Below are 14882 nucleotides of genomic sequence, written 5' to 3'. Positions count from 1 at the left end.
TCCTATCTGAAGAGAGCCTGAAGGGAGCTGAGCAGTTGCAACCATTTTCTGAGCTATTTTAGATATTTGTAGTTACAGCACAGGCTGCATCTGAAGCACAAGTGACCAGCTCCGCACAGTAGTAAACAAAATACCAGTACGTTTGCTAAGAGATTAGTGTGAGCATGGCTGCTGGTAAATTCTCTGAACACATCAAAGAACCTTATTGTTACATTCAGGTTTTAATTCCTTATTAGTTTCAGGAAATACATGTCCTCAGAGCAATGAGAGGAAACTTTGAAAGTTTTTCTTCCTCTTGTGCTGGGTGTGGGCTCGGTACTGCCTAATTGTTAGTCTGTCCCATGCCTGTACTCCCATAGGAAGCGAGAACAAACCCATTTACATTTGTGCCATTGCTGTGTGCTTTCAAATTTTTCTTTTTCTCTTCTATTTTTAAGATCAAAGGTGACAAGAATAGTGGAGCAGAGAAGTTAAGAATGATGCAGAGAACACAGATGTGAAGAGCAAAAGAGAGAGGAAGGAGCTGAGCCCGGTGCAGTGGGGGCAAGGAGAAGCAGCAGCCTAAATGCAAGTACTTAAATGTGGAAATGATGGGTTCCAGGCTGCTTAACAGGCATTTAATGCCTTGCTTTAATCTGCATCTAGTGCCAGTTGGCACTTTCAAAAGGGTGCCTAAGATAAGTTAATGTTTTTAAAATTTTCTGCCTCAGGTTCAAGACTTTGGACTCTTATGTCAATAATTTACAGCTCTAAACAGGGAAGTGGCATCAAGGTCACGTGTGCATGTGTGAGAGAGAGACAGAGAGAAAAAGAAGTCAGTTTGAGTCTTAGCTGGATAGTATAAGGTAGTGTAGTGCAGCTGAGGGGTGTGTGAAGCACTCTCTTCATAGCTGAACAGCATTGAAATGTAAAATAACAGCTACAAAAATCAGTGACTGGAATGATCAGAGAAAGCTGGAGGGAGGGGGTCAAACTACTCAGCCATAACCAAAGTGGTCTGCTAAATTGCTGTTATGTAAAATGTATTTTTATTAATTCTGGTCAAGTTCATGGGACTGAAAAAGCCATTTGAAAGCCCTTCTGTTAGCAGGACCATCATTTTAGTTAGTACAATGATGCCTCCTGCATGTGAATTTTTTTTGTTACATATTTTTTCTTGGCAAAAAAGGTCTTGTGCAAATGCAGGTATGTGGACCAAAAAGAGGTATCTCCAAGAGAGTAATTGTTTTTCTTTGTGACCTCTGGTATCCCACCTGTATCAGCAGACAAGCTTTTGCCAATATCCTATATGTTCTTCGGGTGAAGGTTTTCCTAATCCAAGTGTACCAGAAGAGTATTTTCTGCCATAAAGAAGACTTTACCCTCTTAGTTGCTCTTACGGGAGGCTTGCACACAGATCTAAAATAATGACTATATTTACAATTGTTCAGTGCCTGGAAAGCTTTAATAAGTGTACTGTGCAGAGGTGGAGGAGCTGCCTGGGTATTCTGCCTGCCAAACAAGTAACCTTGTCCCTTATTCCCTGCAGCTCCTTCCCAGGTGGGTGACAATGCCTGTCGAAAGGATGCGGATGCGGCCCTGGCTGGAAGAACAAATCAACTCTAACAGAATACCGGGGCTGAAATGGATAAATAAGGTAAGGGGGGGTGTGCATGCATGTGCTGAAGTGGAACTTGATAGCAGTGGCTGAGGTCTGCATAGGTAAATCAGCTCATTCCTGGTTTTCAAAGGGGTGACGTGGGGAGGAAGGGCAAAGCTGAATGCTTCCTGCTGAACCTGTTCCTCTGGCCTTGCCTGCCAGATCTGAAGCGTCCTGCTTTAGTCTGGTGGATTTGTGGCTCATTTGAAAGCATTTTCCCACTCTTTGTTGAAGTGAGTGTTTCTGGAGACTCTGCTAGGACAGTTTTTTTTAACCTAGGAACACATTGTTCAACAAGTAGCATCAAAGGGATGTGATCAAAATGCTGTCCTGAAGTGGAAGACTATGTTCTGTATTAGACTTAGAGTTGAAGCAACGATCTCCTGTTTCAGACTTGGGTGACTTCTCTGATACTTCTCAACCTGGGAGAAAATAGGATAACTCTTCCCCTGCCAGACTCCAACCTGATATTCCTGGTCCTGAGCTCTTACTAAGTGCTCAAGACACTTGGAACCCACAAGCGTGAGCTCAGAAATGTCAGTGCCCAATTTGAATTTATTGTGATTGGTTGAGTAAAACCTAGGAGTGTATTTGAGACTTTGAATAGTAATAAATTCTGGAAATGTTGCATGCTTTCTGCACTATGCAGGAGAGTAATTCACCGCACAGAAAAGCATGAAGCTATTTTTGCTACAGAGGCTACTTTATTATCAGAATGAGTGGAAATACACAAAATCAGGTGCAGAAACGTAGGAACTGCCTCTCTGGTTAAGTCACTAACCCAAATAGTATGGTATCCTCCCTATAGCAGTAGTAGTTGTGGTACTCTGGTGCTCATTTTTAGAGTAGAGGAATTACAATTGAAATTACGACTTTTCAGCTTTCAAAGCTATAAATGCTCATGACTATGAAATTATCAGGAATGCTTTTAATTTTGAGCTATGAATCTTGTTTCTCAGGAACTTCCTGCATCAATGACTCTCACATGCTGTGGCTGGGTAAATAAATATTGCTGTATCCATCTCCTAGTTAGTTGCCCTGTGAATTCGAGGAGGTCCTTGTTCTTGCATAGTGGGGTCACAGCTGAAGAGTTGGAGACCAGTTTTTACTGTTGTCTTTGTAATTTGAGTCTCATGTTTGGGTCCCTCTCCTTGAATATCTCTATTTTGGTGTCAGGTTTCCTGCTGACAGTCCATGTCTGCTGTCCTTTGCTGGGCGTTCCTGCCTAATCCTGAAATAATTTCTCTGCCTTGAGGTTTATTAAACTCCGATTCCCCACTTCTACCCTCTGATTTGGCATCAGTCTGGATTGCCTTTAGGATGCTCAACAAGATAATTGCACATCTGAGCATTTCTGTTTTAAAATGTTTAAACATTCATTCTAACAATGGATCATTAAACCAAAAATATTTCTGGTTTTACTGTGAATCCTGACCATAAACAAAGCCATGCATGGAATTAATGATACAGTGTCATGTGTATCACAGCCTGTTCTATACCCACAGAATCAACTTTGGAGGCTCTAGGATTTTAGGACTTGTATATTTTAATCAGAGTTTGGTAAAGGACAGTTCACAATTTAGAAAAGAAGGTGTGTCAGATTATCAAGAGAACGAAATTCGTGTGTGTGCACAGCTTTTAAGGAAATAAAATTTAAATATGAAACCATTCTGGGTTGACATTGGCTGGCTGCTCCTGGGGATTTTTTCCAAACTGAGGAAAGATTTAAACCTCTCTCAGTTAGAAATGTCAAATCAGGTACAGCTGACACTTAATTCCTTCCCCTACTGTCATTTCATCATTATACCTCCAGAATAAACCCATCCTGATAGGGCTTAAAAAATAAATACTTGTGTACCTCTCTGGTGAAAACATTATTCTGCTGCATGACATGAAGGAGGAAGGGAATTTCTTTTCCTTCACAGAGAAACAAAACTGGGAGGTGTTAAGGAAACTACATAGTTCAGTAGAGGGTAGAGGTGATGTGAGGAGGGGGATTATGAGAGGTCAGTGTTCCTCATGGTCTGGAAAAGGAAATTAGAATGAAAACATTCCAAGTAGCTGTAACAGAGAGGCAACCTGCTGCTTTGATGGACGCACGGAGTATTACCTTGGAGATGGATGCTGCTATTTAAGATTTGTCCTATGACTTTGTAGCTAGTGTGTGGTCTCATGCTCAAGCACTTGCTCCAAGCATTTTGTGATGCTAGAGTTCCAAGTTATCACAGATCACAGAACATTTTGAATTGGAAGGGACCCATGAGGATCATCAAGTCTAACTCTTAAGTGAATGGCCCATGTAGGGATTGAAACCACAACCTTGGCATTAGTAGCACTATTACAGCTGGTGGTGTGGTCCGAGGATGTGACCCAGGAAGAGATGACCGGTCTGGGGAGATGGTCCCGAAAGGAATCGCCTTCCCGGGGTCCGGTGTCTTCCTCTCAGCTGCTGGCAGAGGGGCCCTTGCAGAGGCTGTCAGCTCTTTAGTGATTATCAGCTCGTGATTCCAGCTCAGCTCTGCAGGGCAGCCTCCAGGCCAAACCAGACCGGAGAGAGAGACGAGAGGCCCGTATGGCTGGTTCCGCACGAAGGGAGCTTTATTGGGGGTTCCCTCCGGCGAAGGGAAGCCAGGGACGAGCTCTCTCCTCTACAGAGGCGAACTGGTCTTTTATAGGGATACAGGGGATCAGCAAGGGGACCAATGGATTACAGAGGGTCTGGGACAGACCAATGGGTTACAGAACGATCTGCATAGGGTCTCCCAAAGGATTGTGGGTCTACCTTTCCTCGCCATAACTCAAAAGTGGTTGCCTTTTCAGGGAGTCCTGCTGGGCGATTGCAAAATCTTTTATCTCAGCAGACATCCCTCCTGGGCAGTGGCTGGGCATATCCCACATAGCACTGTGCTCTAACGAGCTGAGGTTTGATCTACTTTCCTTTTCATTCCTATTTCTAAGAATGTCACAGCTTTTCCCTTTTGGTGTTCCCACTGGAGTTTAGTAGCAATTCCTATTACACTGCAAAATTTTTGTGGGTTGTGTTTTTGACTTCAGGTGAGGCTAATTTTTTAACAGAAACGTGAGACTCCTACACAAAAGTCCAGTGATGGAATGCTGTACCAGTCAGCAGATGGTTTTCCAAGTTTGAGAGAAAGCGCTGATGAGCCCTTTCCTGTTAAGGTCATTATTAGGCAGCATTGACTGAAGAAGAATATAGATAATGTTTGATAATGTGTGAAATGAAGAAAGAAGTAGTATTTAAATAGAAAGTATCCAGGTAAACTAGAGCAGAACACTCAAAACATGGTATTGATGTAATCAATTGCAGGATTATTATAATTGCAGGATTTCCATGAAGATTAGGTATTTGATAGTCAACAAGAAAATCTGTATTTTCTGTATAGGTGTGTCAATTTATATATGTATTTTAAAATTATGACATAGCTTCTGTGATTTTGTTATTTGTGTTATAATTTGGTATAATTCCTGTGCTTCAAGACATCTGGGACTGGGAAGAGCTTTCCGTAATGAACAGAAGCACTGTAATGACCACTTAGACTGCTGTTGAGTGTCTTTGCACCTTCTTTTGAAGCAGTGAGTACAGTTGATGGTGACAGGATGCTATGTCTGGAGTTTTGTTCAGTCTGCTAGGTTTTGAATTATCATATGATCTATTTTAATCTGGTATATTCTTAAAGTTCTTGTTGATAGAAACTGTTTTCTATGGAAGTATGTTTTTTTTCTTCCCATGCTTATTATAGTCTATGGAAGAGTGAAGGCAGGGAAGCTTATTCTAGCTCTGATGAATATAGTAGTGGTGTGAACCACAAATAGTGGGTTTGAGGCTTTCTTTGGACTGCTTCGAGTTGGGGAAAGAAGTATCTCTGTTGATGATTTACTTATATGTAGAGGGAAGAGTAAAGAGGCAACAGAGATGTGAGAGAAGTGATGGAACTACATTAAGAGGAAGATTGAGAGTGAGGACTTGAGGGGAATGAGGAACATGTTAAATCAGTGCATTCACCGAATTAAAGATGAAGCCAAGTGAGAAGAATGCAATTCTGAACAAGTGAATATGACAGAAAGGATTAAAGACAGGAGTAGAAGGACGAAACACAGGCTCAGAAGAAGAAAAGATCACATGGGAAGGAAGGGAAATAAACCTAACCTCGTCATGAGTGAAATATTAACCAAACAGACAGGGAAGAAAAGTGGTTGTTGGGGGAAGGGGAAAGGGTGAAGGATTCCTCTCACCTGACCAGATATCTACAATGCAGTCATTTAAATGAGTTATTTCTACTAGAGTTGTTTTGTAGTCAGTAGAGAGAAATAGGCTCTATTTTGTCTAGAGTTATTTGTAGTCAGTAGAGAAAATAAACTCTTTTAGGGTGAAATTCAAGCAGCATAGCTCAGGTGGCTGCTGCAGGAGGAGGGTGGATTTTGCCCTGGAAGTACTTTTCTCTTCACAGACTGATAATTCGATCTAAACCTGCAGTGGCAGAGTTTATAGTGCAAGATGTCTGCATGTAAAGCCAGATAAGAAGTATTCTTCCCAACAGGGGAGAATTGTGGAACAAGCTTTTTTTTTGTATGGCTTTTCAGAAAAGAGCATGAAGAGTTCTGAAGCAGCCCTGTAGGTCATGACAAAGGAATTCATTACTGTGTTGTGTGACATAAAAGCACATCTGATCCAGCACCCTTTTGGCCCGGTATCCTGTGTGCTAAGTGCTTGTGGTAGGAGTGTAGGAAACATGCTGTTCAAGCTCTGAAAGCCATTGGGCCCCCAGTGTTGGAGCTACGTCCTAAAACTATCGTCTTAAATAGTTACCAGGGATCTTCCATGATCCCTTGGGGAATCAGTTTATACTGACACCATGTAAGACATGCCCAGATTTATCTGTGTGTTAAAAAACCAAATTTTTTAAAAAGGCTTCTTTTGCATTTCTTTAAGTGCACTTCTCTTTGGTCTGAAGTTTCTGAACTAAAATGTGTTCAGGTATCTTCAATGCACTACTTCATATGAGTGTGTCTGGTGTTTTTATCCCCACTGGAGAGATGTCTACAGTTGATATATTCTTATGTCTGTTTGCTTGGCATACAAATTTGCAAGATCTCTTTTCTTCACCATGCTAGTATTTACTGGCTGAATTCTAAATCCCTTGATTTTGCTCTGTTCCTGTAGTTGTTTAGTCTCAGATCTATTTTTCCTAATCATAAAAGTGTTTGTGCTGACAAAACTACCCTTTGTCTGAAAGTTTAGAAATGTGTAATACTGCATGCTTTTTCCATGTGTCAGCTTGGAAAAGCACCAGGCTCATCTTCCATGAAGTGGCTTCTGAGTATTTCATATATTTGAACTGTATTCTGCTTTTGATGACGCCAGTGGATATTTTCCTGTTGATTTCAGTGACAGTGACACTGGGCTAGAAGGGAGCAAAACACTTTGAGATGCTGAAACTGTGCTTATAAATGAGTGACTTAAAGTCATCAGAACATCCCTCAAGTCTATCAGTGTTGGCATTTCCTGTTTGTTTTCCCTTCCAGGAGAAGAAGATTTTTCAGATTCCCTGGATGCATGCCGCAAGACATGGTTGGGATGTTGAAAAAGATGCTCCCTTATTTAGAAACTGGGCAATTCACACAGGTATTGGAACTCTCTCTTTGCAGGACAGATTTTCACATTGTTTTCCCTTTTAAAGTTACATTTTCCTTCTTTCTTGTCTTTGCTTTTACTAACATGGAGAGTGAACTTAAGTTTCCAGTGCTAAGTGCTAAGTGCTTTTATCAAGGCCTGTGATACTCTCCAGCTCTACTGAAGTGCCGTAACTCCTTTGCATTGAGGAACACAGTAAAACTTAATTGATTTAAATGTTAACAACATTGGGTTCCAAACTGTCAGGAGTAGAGCACAGTCAGTACTTTGTACACATAGGCCCTTAGGCTCTTTATGCCTTTCTATGGATTTGAGCCAGCTGTGCAAGCTTTTCCATGTTGTTATGGAGTCACATCTGATCTGCAGTGCCCTGGGTCTTTCTTGGGCACAAACTGTTCATCATCTGTTCTAGAAACATGCATGAGAATGAGATCACAGCACTCTCTTGCAACCTCAGCTATTGTTTGAATGCTTGTCATGGGAACCAAAGGCTGATAACCTTGAAGCTAACCTATGCTGTTATTAATTTGCCTTAGGTTTTCAATCACATGTCATGTGTGCCTAACTTTCTTTTCTTCCTTAGGAAAATACCAGTCAGGAGTAGATAAACCTGATCCAAAGACATGGAAGGCAAACTTCCGTTGCGCTATGAACTCCCTGCCTGACATAGAAGAAGTGAAGGACAAAAGTATAAAGAAAGGAAACAACGCCTTCAGGGTGTACCGGATGCTGCCATTATCTGAAAGACCTTCCAAAAAAGGTAGAGGGGAGAGTTTGTCAACATGAAATGCTGTTGAGGGCATTGTGTTGAGAAAAACACCTGCTGCAGGTAGCTCAGTATGCAACAAGCCACCAATGCAAGCTGCACGTTGTGCCCTGGCTGGCTGGGAAATGAGTGGAACTTAGGAACAGCTGTATGAAAAATGGGCTACATTCAGAGGAGAGTATCAATGAGATGTGATACCCCCAAGCTGTTGATATTTGTCTGTTAAAGCTGATGGAGTTGTGTTTAGAACCTAGTCCCAGGTCTCCTTCAGTCAAGGAAAATGGTTAGGGGCTATTAGAGGTCAGCACATCTAACTCAGTAGAGGTGATTCAGAATATGGTGGCAGACATTTTGGTATACTTTTCAAGCAAGGGTACAATTAAACTGGCTCTGTCTTGAGCTGAGTGAGAGCAGTACACTCTGCTCAGAGCATTAAACCACGGAACCATGTTGTTAGTTACAAAGACCATGAAAAACCAGCCCCCAGAGCACAATAATGGTGAAATGGGAAACTGAATCCCCAAATTTAGGGATTAAATCTCCTGCCTGCCAGGAGGAGACCTAACCAGCAGGTCAATCTCATGAGTATTTGGTTTCTTTCAAAGTAGAAACATCGGTTTATTTATGGCTCATTAGCTTTCTTATGGCTTCCTTACTGGTTTGTGCAGTAGAACAATGGTTTCCTTAGTCCTCTGGTATCCTGTGTTGTCTAGGATTTTGGATGAAAAGATAACCTGCAAACCAAACACATGGTGTTCCTCTAAAATTCTATTCAGTTCACCTGTAGCTCAGTTTGCTATTTTCTTAGATTGAGAAGTGAAAGGCAGATCTTCAGTTTAAGGTCAGTGTGACTGGAAATTATGAACCATGGCATTTTTGGGGCAGAATCATACTGTGAAAGGGACATCAGTGTGCAAAAGGTAGCACATTTGTTTTGAAACTCTTTCCAGTCTCTTGTCAATAGTGTATCTTGTATGTTTAGGCACATTCCCCTGGACCATAACATGTCCCTTGGCAGTAGATTCCTGTAGAACTACAAAAATTCTTCTTTAAAGCTGAGATTCTGGGAATGGGGGCTGTAGCAGGAGAAGATTCTGCAGAAAGTCCAGTTACTCTGACACAGTTTGGGCCTCATATATATTTTCACATGCCATTATTTTATGGCATGTAGCTAAACTTATGTGTGGGAGCAAAAGAATTTGGCTGCAAACATTTCTAATTTTCAGTGGTATTGTGTAGTAGAGATGGGAGAAACTCCTGGGACACGTCTGTGCTAACAGTGGGGTAGAGCTGAGCTTGCACCAGCAAGTCTGAGCTTCTGCATCAGGTCAGAGCAGGGGCAGCAACACTGGGGTCTGCCAAGGCACATGACATTTTGTGAGGGTCACATGCTGTGTGGTTTTCTGGATTCCCAAGTCCAGTATGATTGCATAAACCACTTTTGCGTGAATTGTAATATGTATTTCCCTACCAGGTTGCAACTATTTACAAAAATATTGGTTGAAGTTTATTGTGATCTCTTTTCACATTAAATCAATTAACAATCTCTCTTTTCCTATAGCTACGGAGAAAATGTCAGAAATGTGATGAGACATACATTTTGATTTTTTTTTCTCTTGAAGAGTATTTTTCTCCCCCTTCCTTTTTTTTTAACAGGCCTTGTTTTTTGTCATTCTTCCATATTTTTCACTTTGATTTTTTGACTGCCATTGCTTTCCTTGGTCCCACAGTGGTTCTCTTTTGTAGCCTTTTAAAAAAGAAACACAAAGTGAGAGCATTCAAGGTGAAGTTTTTGCTGCCCAGGCCTTAAGTGAAGGGTAAAATGAAGCAAAATGTGCTCTCCCTTTACTAGAAAGTCCTGCCATTTGGAGGCACACTTTGGGGCTATTTGTTGGTAAATACAGAAAGTGTGAAGGAAAACTCATGGCACACAGGACTTTATGAAATCTTCCTTCTGTTGTTGCAGGAAAAAAAACGAAGTCTGAGAAGGATGACAAATTCAAACAAATTAAGGTAAGAAGTGGCTGTTTAATACTGCGAGAGCTTGTGAACATGATCTGTTGCAAGTATTTTTTAATAGCTCCAACAGTATATTGTGGTGGGTACTTGTGAATGCTTGTGGTTTGGTTAAGTAACTACAGTTACCCAGGATGTTCGGGGCTGGTTTTTTGAAATGTGAGAGCTGTTAAAGCCATGACTTACGTCATCAATGGACACAGCCCTTGTGCTACAATGCCTGGAGGTTGGAAAACTGGCACTCAGCAATACATTTGCCACTTGTTTGTCTCTGTAAGGAGAAATACAGTAATTATGGAAGGAATGCTTCTGAACAATAGAGCTACCTTTCGGAGCAATTAATTTCTGTACGTAAGGCATTGGAAATTCCTTCTCATTTAGGCAAGGGTCAGAGCTGCACCTTGTGCTCATGTTTGGTCAGTTAGAAGGCCTCAGCTGTAAAGCTCCTCCATCACAGCCTGAGATTTCTGCTTGTTCAGAGCATCGACCGAGACTGATGTCCGCTGTCCCTGCGGAGCATGGCGTTTCCTAGCTTTCACACCTCTGCCAAGAACCTCTGTGAGGTGGTCAGTATCACACACCTGCAGGGTTTAGCCCACCTTCAATTTTTTTTTTTAAAAAGCAAATCTCAGAGATTTCAGACTCTCACCTTTCAGTAAAATTGGTGTCCTTGGGCTGTGTGTAGCAGCTGTGTCTACAGTGGGAGGGCAGCTTGGTCCCCTGCTGCTCACTTGTGAAGGGCTGTGCCAACCATGCCTGGGTTCAGGCTCTGCAGCCTCTGGCCAGGAGGTTCTCTGGGCCAGGTGAACCCAGAAATCTGGGAAAAAGTCCTCCACTGAAATTGGGTTCAGAAGGCAGGTGCTGCCCCAGGAATTGTGACTTGTGGAGTTACATGTTAGAATGCTATTACTTTTAAATTGTCTTGAAGGAACCACTTTTAAACTATCCTATTTGGATCACACAGCCACACGTGGTTGTTATAAAGTGACTCTGATGGTGGCTGATGTTCAGAGGGAGCCAGTGAAACTGCTTTGGTCAGAGCAGAGCAGTGTGTCAGCACATACACATACCTACCAGTGATACCTACTGTTAGTTCTTGCAGCTTTGAGCTGGGTATTCTTGTCTGTTCCCCCATTCTGACAGATGTGTGCAGTGGCTAGCCTGGGTTTTAAAAGAGGTGCTATTTCCATACTCAGCCACTCTTAGGCTGACTGTTGAATGTTGAAGACTGTAGTAGTGAAGAAGGGTGGTAGGTGAATTAAAGCAAATGCACATTTCTGAGCATGAAAGCTGCTTATAATTGCTTTGCTTGGTGATGTGAATTCCTGAGACCAGAGTTGCATGTTTTGGACACCTTACAGTTACCTTGAAAAATCTCTTTTAGTGGAGCCCAGTGGGAGGCTCCTCCATGGTTTGCCTGGTAACTGCAGTGGGGTGATAGCAGCAGAGGGAGAAGCTGAGAATCTGAGCAGAGATCTGCAAAGGGACTTCAGCATAGCAAGGGCCTTTCAGTGAACTTCCCATGGTTGCCACTGCTGGACCCTGTGGGCACTCACAGCAATTACTAGTGGGTTGAGCTTGAGCAGGGTGCTCAAGGCACTCACTGCTTGTCCCTGTGGATGTGAGTCCTGGACCTTACCAAATCCCTGCTCCACATTAGCAGAGGTGCAAGCAAGTCTCCCACCCCACAGATAGGTCTCCTATCACTGGGCTTTTGGGCAAGCAGTGTCTGTCATTATAATTCATTAAATTCATTAAAAAATGAATTGTCAATAATGGGAAGGAAATGGAAATACCAGAGCAGCCCAGATACAACCAGTCTCTTTCTTTTGAAACAAAGGACTGAACTGAGGTCTAGTTCCTACTTTATGCTAGAGGTATCCTTTTGACCATGCAGCTCTACATTGAGAGACATTTTTTTAAATCTTAGTGACAGCTTTCCCCATGCATTTAGCTTAAGCTAGACATCTGGACACTGAACATTTAGGTGATGTAGCACCAACTGTGCCAGCATCCAAGTCTCTTTCTGGATCTGGCACCACCACCTGAGTTCCAAGACGCCTATTTGTTTCTGGAGCTTGAAAGGGGCTACTAAATAAACTTCTCTGTAATCAGCCTCAGTAAAGTTGAGCAAGTGCTGCATGCACAGTGTTTCCATGGGGGCTGTTTTGTTTGCTGTGTTGCACAACACCAGATACTCAGGGCTCCAGTGTGCAGCTCTAACCTATCTCTGCGGTCGTGATCCTCAATGGATCAATAGCAGCTAATTTTATCTTTTCCAGTTCTCCAAGTCTTTGACCTGTGGGCCAGCACAACTGGTGCAACTCCTCAAAGACCTAGTTGCCATTAACACTTAACTTTGCACCCTTCTGATGTGCCATGGGACGTTGGGACAGGGTGCATGTTTGCCTTGCTTTAGTATCTGGGAAGGTTCTTGTATTGAAGTGACAATTCTTTTTGAGTAGATCACAATCACAGCATGTGACATCCAGAAAAAAATCTGTCACAGTGCCCCCAGTATTTTGTCCCAAAGATAACAGTTCATATGGTTAGCACTGGGATGGGCTGGCACCACAGGTCCTGAGGCTCACCTTTGCCCTGCCTTTGATGAAATGCTTTAGAGCCGTGAAAATGAGCACAGCATGGACAGCTCTGCACCTCTCTGCAGGTGTCTCTGGCTCAGCAAGTGGGGGACAAATTGCAGCCTTGCAGGGCTGGCAGAGTAAGAACAAAAGACTTTAGACATTGTAACCAATAAACCTGTGAGAGAGTCAATACCAGGCAGGAAGTTGCACGTGTAGAATAATCCTTTTAAAAAAATCCTGAGTTTATGGAATTAATTTTTTTGGTGTCTACTCTGAAGGGATTTTTTTTAGATTCCCACTTGGGTGTACCAGGCTTACAGAGATGCATCTTGTAGAAAGCTCGGTCTGTGTAGAACAGGTGGTGTTTTCCCAATGCTGTTGCCCTGTGGTAATGTTTATGATGTGATCTAAAAGGCTGTATTTAGTGTAAACACTTTGGTTTGCTTTCAGGGTTGCTGTAGAGAAAAATTAAGGCTAGAATTAAGTAATTGCTGTACAGAAACTAAGGCTTCCTTTCAGAAGGTGCAAAGAGATAGAGCTTATTTGGAAGGGACTGAGGAGGAATATTAAATAGACTACCATTTTAAAGCAGTGTTTCTTCCTTGTTTATTTCAAATGTTAATCTCTTGTAGTAAATAGCTTACTACTTCCTTGCTCTCAGAAGGATTATTCTAAATTTGAAAATTAAAAAGAGCTGTCATTTCAAAGCACAAGATATGGAAATGAAGTTGTCTCGAGCTTCTCTCAGAGAAATATTCATTCTAAGACAGTGTCTTGCAAAGAGCAGGGGGTATATGGCAGGCAGAAGTGATGGGATTTATTACCACCTCAGAACAAAGAGATGAACTGTCTCCTAAAATAAAGCAATGCTGACCCAACTGTACTGTTTTCATTCTAGCAAGAGCCAGTTGAATCATCTTTTGGGATTAATGGGCTAAATGATGTAACTTCTGACTATTTCCTGTCCTCCAGTATAAAAAATGAAGTTGACAGTACAGTGAACTTTGTAGGTAAGTACTCCTATGCTTTTTTTACACACACAGGTGACTTCAAAAACCCTTCTGGTCTGCAGACTTATCTTTCCATCAGCATCTTGCACTTCAGGGAATGCCACAGTTGCAGTCAGGTAGACCCATTTTTCAGTAGCCTAGGCCGTGCAAGATTGTGGTTGCAGGTCAGCCCCATCACCTTGCAGAGACAGTGAGCAGTACTGTGGCAGTGTGGTGGTTCCCTTGACAGTAAAGCACTTACAGACACTCTAAGTTGGCATTTCACAATGTGGGCTTATTCCACAGGGTAGTCCTCAGCCATGAGGAGACTGTAGTCAATGTCGTGTGGGAGAAAAACTGCAGTCAGATGGCAGTTTCCCATTGCTTAAGGCAGAGCTTTGTATAGAATACAATTTTATTTGGAAGTTCAAACCAGCAGGCAAAACGTAGAAAGTTGGTTCTTTTTACTGACACCTCAGTAGCAGAGGTAGTTTTTAACATCACTGAGCTAACAAAAAGGATCATTGAAGACTGCATTTAGAAACCAGTACATTAGAAATGAGCTGTCATCTCAACATGTGAATAATTGGTCCTCAGTAGAATAATTGGACTGGGTTTTGACAGGCGTTTTTTGGCTGAGATTGTCATTGCAGCAAGAGCTCCTAGTAATATGACCCACATACCATTTTGTCTCGAATTCCACTTTTAAATATGACAAATATGTTAGTATTCTGCTTGGAGAGATGGCAGAAATCATGTACAGTAGCTATTTTTGATCCCCATTTCTTAGGTCACAGGGCTTTGCATAGTCATGCCCCTGAAGTACTTGTGTGGCTGAGAAGTTTGTGAGTAGTTTTGCTCTATTTATGCCAGTTCATTTAATAGGGTGTTGCTTTGTAAGAGTATTAGAGCATGCTTGTTGTTCCTCCCGTTATAATTTGAAGGAGTAGCAGCGTTGTGCTATCAGTGCTTCCAGTTCACTGACTGAGGATTGAGTAGGGAACTGTCATCTAGTGTTGTTTAATTATTGAGATGTGAGGTGTGCTGCTTATCCAGACTGGAGAAGGAAGTGGTTATTTAGGTTGCAGAAAGGATTTTAATGTAAACAGGGAGGAAAAGGTATACTAGAATTGTTCTGCAGAAAGATGGGTAATCAGCAAGAGGGGATGAAAGACAAACAGCACCCTGCAGAGTTTCTGACATACATGCAGCTCACTGGAAGCTGTGGCATATT

At 42.1% G+C, this 14882-nt stretch overlaps 1 protein-coding gene across 3 annotated transcripts in view; it reads left to right on the top strand.

Annotated features, from left to right (window-relative positions):
* IRF2 (interferon regulatory factor 2) overlaps positions 1-14882 on the top strand; it is a 41358-nt gene that overhangs the window by 16884 nt on the left and 9592 nt on the right. Inside the window, exons 2-7 of one of the 3 annotated variants that reach the window (XM_082282509.1) lie at positions 438-571; positions 1529-1636; positions 7184-7283; positions 7876-8052; positions 10025-10071; positions 13558-13669. In XM_082282509.1, coding sequence (XP_082138635.1) covers positions 566-571; positions 1529-1636; positions 7184-7283; positions 7876-8052; positions 10025-10071; positions 13558-13669 — 550 coding nt within the window. In that variant the 5' untranslated portion in view covers positions 438-565. The remainder of the gene's footprint in view (positions 1-437; positions 572-1528; positions 1637-7183; positions 7284-7875; positions 8053-10024; positions 10072-13557; positions 13670-14882) is intronic. The other 2 variants (XM_082282510.1, XM_082282511.1) reach the window with 2 other exon arrangements.

This window comes from Coloeus monedula, assembly GCF_965178545.1.
Source record: "Coloeus monedula genome assembly, chromosome: 5".
Classification (NCBI taxonomy): domain Eukaryota; kingdom Metazoa; phylum Chordata; class Aves; order Passeriformes; family Corvidae; genus Coloeus; species Coloeus monedula.
Note: the sequence above shows the minus strand (reverse complement) of the source record. Positions and strands in the feature narration are given on the sequence as shown.